Consider the following 8486-nt stretch of genomic DNA (forward strand, 5'->3'; position numbering starts at 1 on the left):
AAGATCTAAAATGATGCGCATTCTTAAAGCATGTTTGATATTCAACGAAGATGTAAACAAGTGGTTCTAGGTCGACTCGATTTCAGACTTTGTAGGATCCTTTACATGACTACGAGAACACAGACAAGGCCTCAGGCCCAAGCAGCAAATATTCCCGACAGCGCAGCTACGCTTTAGCTTTCAGGACTTATGATACTTACTTACTTCCCAAAGCCCAACCAGCTCGAAATGCCACTCTTCGCCTCCGATGTCTTCTTCTCGACCTTGTTATCGAATTCGTCAATCTTCTTCGATGCATCTTTCCGAGATGAGTCGAAAGTCGAACTTGCGTCTTGTTTGAATTGCTTGGCCTTGCTCTCTGCCTCAGCGACCTTCTTAGAGGCCTCGTTGTCGAATTCACGGGTTTTGCTGCGAGCATCATTCGTCTATGGATCATAAGCATTGGACCCAGGATCCATACCTAGAGAGTGCGCTCACAGCAGAGTCTAGCTTCTTTCCAGTCTTGGATGCCAATTCCTCCGCTTGACCTTGCGCGTTTTGCGACTCGCCCTTCAACTTGCTCTTGGCTTTCTCCGCATCGTCTGCACGTAGCACTCAGTCAGTTGACTTGACAATGTAGGCGCGATCCTCACATTTCACGTCATCTTTTGCCAGCTTAGGATCTCCACCGGCTGCCCCAGGGTTAGCACAGGCAGTCTGGCGACAATTGCAAACTTTGACATGCCCTGGTAGAGGTAGTATCCAATACCGGCCACGGCGACACCACCGCCTACTGTGATGATTCGTCGAGACATCTTAATAGCGAAAGAAGGAGTACTGAGCGAACCAGCGGTTCGGGAAAATGATCGAGAAGCTTAGTAAAATGGAAGACTGGGTATATAATATCTACTTTCGAATATTGAAATGGGAGGTAACTGGAGGAGAAGCAAAGTTATACCAAGGGTGCTTGAGTTTCGATTGGAAACAAGACCAGCAACGGTATGACGTTGGTCCCAAGTACGCGCAGCTTTCGCCCCTAGGTCACGCTAGTAACATTTGAAAGCTGTAGCGTAATTTCCTGACCGAACTTCCCCACTTCACCTGACGAACAAACCAATTCCCTTCTGGGAATCTAGGAGGAAACAGTCTGCCATTGTCAATGTGATAAATCTCGCCTACAGCTGTTGTTCGAGGGTAATGAACGCCAGCCGGACGTCTCGATCATGAATTCGCCATCGCCTGAATCCTGCGAGCATGTCTGTCTTTGGGTTGGAACGCAGTAACACCGCCCCAAACGACGTTTATGATCATGTCATAGACCTTATTGACTCGACCAAACCCAAGGCTAGCCCAGAAAGAAGCTACCAGGATGGTTCTAGATCGAACCAGACACCTCGAGCACCGTCACTCAGCGGACAGCGGACCAAAGGTCATCTAAGGAAAGAACTAGCTCGCAGAAAATATGCTCGATGGCAAGAAGAAAAAGAGACAGACGTGTCGGGGTCAGAAGTCAGCGGTGACGATCCCCGCAGTGAAGCAGCCGCCAAAGGAATATCGAAAACAGACACGATTCGCTCAGGAAGATTAAGAGACAGAGTTCCCTTTCGACCGAAGAAGAAGGCTGCTAGATCTCATGCTGGACTTGACGCTTTCATCGACGTTCTGTATGAGAACCAACGAGGCTGGTGGTTCTGTGGTATTCCGTTATACTCGTCCAATTCTCTCCTCAACTTCGATCCTGCGGGATGGCAAACGTCGACCTTTCAAGACAGCCCTGTAGACATCACCAATGCTCAAGTACCAGATCCTAGCTGGCGGTGGGATTGGCGAAATTGGTACGTGGACATGTCGTACGATGTAGACGAGGAAGGGTGGCAGTATTCTTTCAGCTTTGGGAACCAGTTTGCCTGGCATGGTAACCATCCCTGGTATCATTCGTATGCTAGAAGAAGACGATGGCTACGAAAGAGGGTCAAAACAGATACGCATCGCGGGAAAAGCACTAAAGAGGCACACAGATTAAACGCTGACTATTTTACCATCCATCCTCAGACCCGCAATCGCAGTCGAGACTCCAGTGCCGACCGAGCCAACACCTACCGCTCAAGCCTTACTGATGCTCACCAAGCAGTGAGTGAGGGCGACGACGCATTGGGTGAGATCGGAGACATTGCAGCTTTGCTAGCAGCATTGAAACGTGCTATTGTGGACAGGGAAAAGATAGCCGCGGTTAAAGCTTTCCTGAGTCAGGGCGGAGATGAGCTCTTTTACCTTGCTCAGACCATGCCGACTATTCGGAGTGATTTTGTGCATCAAACGTCGCAAAGACAATTGCAGAACGTCTTGCTTCAAACCCTCCAGGAGGTGACCCGCAGTGAAGAAGACGAGCAGGACGCAGACAAACAAGCGGCCAACAAGCGGAAGATCGACAATATCCTGAAAGCTATTCATGCCGGAGGAATCCACAGCAACGACGTCGACTTCTGGGGCCGCTTGCGGGCTAGAATGACGAGCAGCGAGACGGATCCGACCAATTCAACAGGAGAGTTAGATGCTACTGAGGTTGCGAACCCTTCCGAAAGTGGTCCAGAAGGTCCATTTGTAGATGCTGAAGCTGGCAATATTACGGACGAGATCAAAGGCCTTTCAGATGATGCGCGGATCTTTGAGGAACCGCATATTGGCTCTAGCACATATACAGAGGGAGAAGTTGACGAAGAGATATCAAAGACGTCAGACAAAGGAAAGGGTAAAGCATAGTGTGGCTCGGGATTCGGAAGGGGATGTTTGGAAAGCTTGGGGAAACGGGCAAAGCGACGGCGTTACTTTGGAGTTCTAGACGTCAATCGAGCACTTTGTTGTCTCAGGAAATGGCAATATTCTGTCTCCGGCCCCTCCTGGTGCAACATGGTTGCAGGAGGGTTCTGGTAGGGTGGTGCTTTATGCTTACGAAGGGTTGATAGTTGATGCTAAGGTAGTGCCTATTAATAGAATCTCAGCCAAGCGGGTGGCGACGAAAGCAGTGGGCCAAACTTTACCTCGCACTTCACGCCCGTCCAACTTTCTGCCTCTCTCAAGTCGCTGTGGCTCTGGTGAGCACACAGCTCCTCAATCTGTTCATCTGCATGGCATCATGGTGGTCTTCGTCGATTTAGAAGATGAGCCCGATGACAAGCCTCCCCATTCGGGCGAGCAGGCCGCGGGGTCTGCACTACCTGGAGGCTCCCGTTTCGCCAGTGGCTCGATAACGCGGAAGGCTGCGAGCCATCTCTCTGCAAGTGCAAGAACGAGTGCAGATGAGAGACCGAATCCGAACCTCAATACTCTGTCTAAGGCACTTGGCTGCTACCCGTCTGCATTGACCAAGCATCATGTTTCAAACCCGTTGTGGCCACTAATCTTCCCACAGCATCATCACCCTCCTGGCTAGTCATATAGACCTCAATACCTTGCACGCTCTTTCACGCACCTGCCGTCAAGTCCGCGCCAACCTCCTCCAATACCGCAGCCGCCTCGTTAAGCAGACCCTGCGCTGCTCCAATGACCGAATTCAGTCAACCAAAACGGGACCACAAGGATGGCATATCCTCGACGAAGCGGGCCATATCGTCTCTGGCAAGGTGTCCTCGTGCGCCCGAGATCTTGTGAGCGATTGTCGGCGCTGCGGCCGCATTGTTTGTCGAGTCAGCTGAACCATTTCCCTTGCCCCTTCGACAAGCCTTTCCGCCTGGGCTATCCTCTGCTGACCCTCGACAGAATTGTACCTCCAAACCGCCGTCCACTACGCTCCTTCCGAGTCGCCTACGCCGCCTGTGTCCGATCTGCTTGACTGCTCCTTTGCCAGAACTGACTGCCCCTCGATCAGGGCCTAGTCGCGACCCCTGTACTTGCGAAAGTGCTGTGCACCTGTGCATACCGTGTGGGGCAAAGCTTGCCGAGGCAGACACCACTTATCGCCGAGTTTGGACCTGGCGAACTCGATATACGACGTACCTTGGCGGGCTAGGCACAGGTATTGGCGAAGGGAACGAGGGCGTCAAATGTGCGCGAGGGGCTGACTGCAAAGGCGCCCTAGAGGTGGAGGTGGAGTTCGAATGTCCAACCTCGGCCTCAAGTCCTGTGCCTGGATCCGCGAGTAGTCATGGCGAGAGTAGTGGAAATGGAAGCGACGGTGAGGAAGCGTCCGGCACACCGATGAAGGAGAAAGAGGAGGCAGGATATTGGAGGCAAGAAATCGAAGGCTTAGGGGGCGTTGTGAAGAAAAAGTTTCGCAAGCGTGAACGCATTGGTGGGACTGTCAGGGAATGGGAAGACGAGAGTAAGGGTGGGGCTATCCTTGCCAGGGAGAAGGCGCATGAGGATAGGGCATGGTGTGGTTGGTGTGCTCGGGTAGTGAGGGCAAAGGATGAGGCAACATTGCCACAAGCGAGCTGATTTGGCCCTAATTTGACACTTCACGAACAATGTGTACCCGTATCAACGGTCAGATTTATGCAATCGGTAATTCTGCAGATTCTAAAAGAATGAGAATCTTTAATTGATGCCAAGCCTCGGCAATTGCTCACTTGCTACCCGACGCGTCGGCTTTCACTCGACGCGTTTCCCTTCCAATTGCTCAATCGACCGAGTCAGTCTGTGCCAACCTCCTCAGCTTTGCGCCGAAGGAAGTCACAATGGGTACCGCCCTACGAAGCAGACAAGTCGCGCCTGCTGAGAAAAGTTCCATCCAGCATTTTGGCAAGATTTCCAAAGCGCAACCTGCTCAAACAAGAAAGAGCACGCTCACGAGAAAGCTTGAATCTCAGACCGACGCCTTTGAAAAGTCTCCTATCGTCAATGACAAGAAGAGAAAAGCAGGCCTTTCGGACACTGATCGATCACCACCACCGACAACACCCCGCAAGAAAGCTCGACTCCCTGCCAATGTCGAAGAAACCCCAACCAAAGGTGCAACGTCTCTGCTCGAATCTTTCACCTTCGCTTCCTCAAAGCAACCAGTGTCCTATTCGTGGGCCAAACAGCTTGAGACGCCACCATCTTCACAAGGATCAGATACAAGCTCAGATGTGACCAAAGAAATTGCAGAATTGATTGATCTGCATTCATGTTTTTTAACCGCTCTCTCACTGCACTACGCACACAATGGCTCAATGACGCCCGCAGACCTGCGCGTGCTCTGCCCCAATATTTCTCGAACATGGCAGAAACGACGAGTCCACATCGATGATATACGCAGCCTGCTGACTATTCTGCAACCAAACAAGTCAGATAAGACTTTCGTCCTCTCGGATTACGGCAATGGCAAGACGTGCTTGGAACTTTCGGAAAGCGCATCGAAGAGAGCTAGAAGGAGACTGATAGACGAAGAATCTCTCAACGCCCTCTTCAAGAAAAATCTGCTCTCTCAATGGCAGACCTTTCAAAATCCCGATCCCTCAACACCCCAAGTCTTCCTCGCTAGCTTTCCTCTTTACCCGATCACCCCCATCTCATCAGCAGCAAAACTCGAGCCCCTTCGCAGTAAAGGCCAAACGCGCCTCACAGAACTCAAAGCCGGCGCCATACAAGCACAAGCTCGCGCCCTCAAAGTCTCAACAGGAAATATCAAACACACGTCCACCGGCACCACCAGCATCGATTCCTACACCAAGACTCAGCCTACGAAGCCTGCGGTCGAAAACGACCCATTTGCCCGCTCTGCAGCCCTGAAATGTCGCATCTTCGCGCGTCAGCAGGAGCAGCAATCCCACAACGGCGTCCCCTTGAATGCCGAACAACTCGCGCGAAGGAGAGCTTTACTGCGCCTACCTGAAGTAGCGCCGGTGCTCGAGAGTCTAGCGCTTTCTTTTGGGCAAAGACAATGCTTGACTAATGATGATGCGATTTTGGGGGCATTTGGCGACGCAGTAGCGGCAGGGGCGAGGAATTTGTCGTTTACGATGCCGACATTGGTGCAGAATTTGCAGATGAGTTTGCGGAATCCGATTTCGACTGAGGAGGCGGCGTTAGCGGTAAGGATTCTGGGGAAAATGACGCCAGAGTGGGTGAGTATTCGGAGTTTGGGGAAGGTGGTAGGGGTGACTGTGAAAGGGATGGGTGTGGGAAGGAAGGTATTAGATGGAAGGATTGCGGAGGCACTTGAAAGGTTATGAAATGAGATCTCAACTTGAAAGACATTCGGTTGGTGATGATAAATATGGGAGATGAAGTGTCAGAATTGTTGGCATTGTGTGAGTAGTTTGCAAGCGTCCAAATGAATGCTTTGTGAACTGAATGAAGAACTCCTTAAACTTGTCGATTCGCACCTCTAGGTTTCGTCCAAACTGATATACCATTGCTTTGCTTTACGAATTTTATGTTTTATCTCAAAAGACCTGATTCAATGTCTTGAAAATAAGAAAACTTACAACTCTCACACTTAGGAACGATGCATCCTCACTTGAAAGTCCCCGTCCTCCGTGGGCGACCAGCCCAACCAGTGTTTCCAAACTCAGCCAATAGAGGAAGCTCCTCATCATCCAGAAGGCAAGATCTACGGCTTCGACCAGTCCAAAGGCGACCCTTTTGGCAAGCAGCAATTTGAAAGCAGCTCTTCGATACTCGACGGACTCGGTCGTAAACGGTTTATGCATGGCAGTCAAATCTAGGTCAGAAAATGAGAAGCCTCTTAGCATCGCGACTGGCAGCCAGCGTAATCTGACAAAAGTTGAAACGCTTCGAGCTTGTTCGTGGCCATTATGGTCAATGGGGCGTTGATAGCGAAAGCATCCGAGAAGGTGTCCTGCGTTGTTGGTGAAGAGAACGGATGTTAAGGGCTCAGAGCATGTGAGCATTGATTGTATTGCATCATTCGGATTGTTTGCCGTTGCTAACGTGGAGTAGAAGAGTGGACTCGTTGGCTTCAGAGTTATTGTCTCTACTGATGTTGGATTCTCGGTCTCGTTCTTAGGTGTGAAGGTGTAGCTTCTTGGAGCAACAGATGTCAAGGGAATGTATTCCACGGAAGATGACAGGAAGGATTCCTCGACTAGGTGTCGGAGCCAGTGCTCGGCAATGGGGGCGAGGGCACTATTTCTACTTTAGCGCCTCTTCGTGAGAGCATTGGGAAGTATCCTTACTTTTCATAAATCGTGGGCTTGCGACCTATGCTCGTAGAAAGGACCTCCGGGCGGTACCAGACATGTAGCCTGCGTTTGAAGAATAGCTTTCCTGCTTCTTTCACAATTCGTGGGAATGTGGCGAAGCCAACCCACCACCACATCCGCAGAAAATTAAAGACTTCCCAAAGGTCCATTTTCAGAGGGTCGATGCTAGTCATTGTGGAGTTGATTGAGGCTATAAGTTTCGGATGTTCCTTTGATGAGCTAAGGGTGATGACATTGCTGATGGAAGGATTTTCAGAGGCAAAGAAAGGATCAGTGGCTTTCAAAGAATAAGAACCTTTTCGAGAGTTGAACGGAGACACATGGAAGTCTTTTTGCCATGTTTCGGTAAAAATCCTTCGACTTGCGTTAGACTCCAAGAGCACTTTTCCATCAGAATGATCTGACGTGGACTTCGTAAGATCATTTTCAATGGGTATAGTCGGGTTGCCTTTGAGAAGATATGGTCTTCGTTCATTGAAAGTATTGTTCACTTCCAATATCATGGCCCTCAGATTTTGATGTGCATCATAGAGATACCAGAAAGATACTGGATTGAACAAGTATCCCAGGAATTTTGGAGCCGTTGCTAAGTACACATAAGGATACAAGTCTGGATCTTCGTCCTACCATGATTTCAGCTTATTTAGACATCTCGGCCAAGTAGAAATCTTATACCTGAGAGCTGAGATAGTCACGTAGCTTCCCCTTCAGGCCATCTTCATGGTCGCCCCATTCTAAATGGTCTACACCATCCACTTCGAACCAAGCCCGCTTTGCATCGGGACTGTCGGCGCCTGAGCACTGCCTGTCTGCAGACAAAATATTGCCGACAGAGCCTCGCCAAGCAACAGGAATGCCAACAAGAAGATATGAGTATTGAAATGAGTGCTTTTTAGGAAATAGCCTTGTATGAGAAGTTTGACAAGGGAATAGCAAAGGTCTCAGAAAATGCGGTTGAGCCTGCTGCTCCGCAATATCATCAAGATTTCCCCTTCCATTCGATGGAGGCGTTCTTCTACGTTGATGCAAGAAGCGCTGAGTATCAACACACGGAGCGTACAGGAGTGCAATAGAGGTTGGTATACATAGAATCTGGGACAAACATAGTGTAGATAGCTGAGAAAGAAAAGTATTTATTAAGATGCCGTTGCCAAAAAGGTAGTCGTATAATAACAGGCCATAAAAGTCATACTTGGTGGGCAAGATATCGTACAGGAAGTCTGAGAATTTTGTCAAGGTCTCGATATAGTCCGGTGTCGTACTGCGATTGGACACCGTGTCATCTTTCAGGGTGATATCTGTCATCCTCCATCACTGCAACACAAGCTCTACTGCAATACGAAAATGTTAAGGCGTGGCGTG

The 8486-nt window shown here is 49.9% G+C and overlaps 2 protein-coding genes across 2 annotated transcripts; one reads left to right on the top strand and one right to left on the bottom strand.

Annotated features, from left to right (window-relative positions):
• Positions 1-200: 200 nt before the first annotated feature.
• On the bottom strand, positions 201-794 carry KY384_006083 (uncharacterized protein; the record flags this gene model as incomplete). The annotated part of the gene is made up of 2 exons (XM_044814579.1): positions 201-425; positions 669-794. 2 exons carry the CDS (start codon positions 792-794, stop codon positions 201-203), a joined length of 351 nt encoding a protein of 116 aa, XP_044668729.1.
• A 439-nt stretch (positions 795-1233) lies between these two features.
• On the top strand, positions 1234-6131 carry KY384_006084 (uncharacterized protein; the record flags this gene model as incomplete). Its single annotated transcript, XM_044814580.1, has 5 exons — positions 1234-2728; positions 2847-3352; positions 3845-3862; positions 3910-4354; positions 4528-6131. 5 exons carry the CDS (start codon positions 1234-1236, stop codon positions 6129-6131), a joined length of 4068 nt encoding a protein of 1355 aa, XP_044668730.1.
• Positions 6132-8486: the final 2355 nt, after the last annotated feature.

The sequence above is a fragment of the Bacidia gigantensis genome (assembly GCF_019456465.1).
Source record: "Bacidia gigantensis strain McMullin 20006 chromosome Unknown contig_246, whole genome shotgun sequence".
Taxonomy (NCBI): domain Eukaryota; kingdom Fungi; phylum Ascomycota; class Lecanoromycetes; order Lecanorales; family Ramalinaceae; genus Bacidia; species Bacidia gigantensis.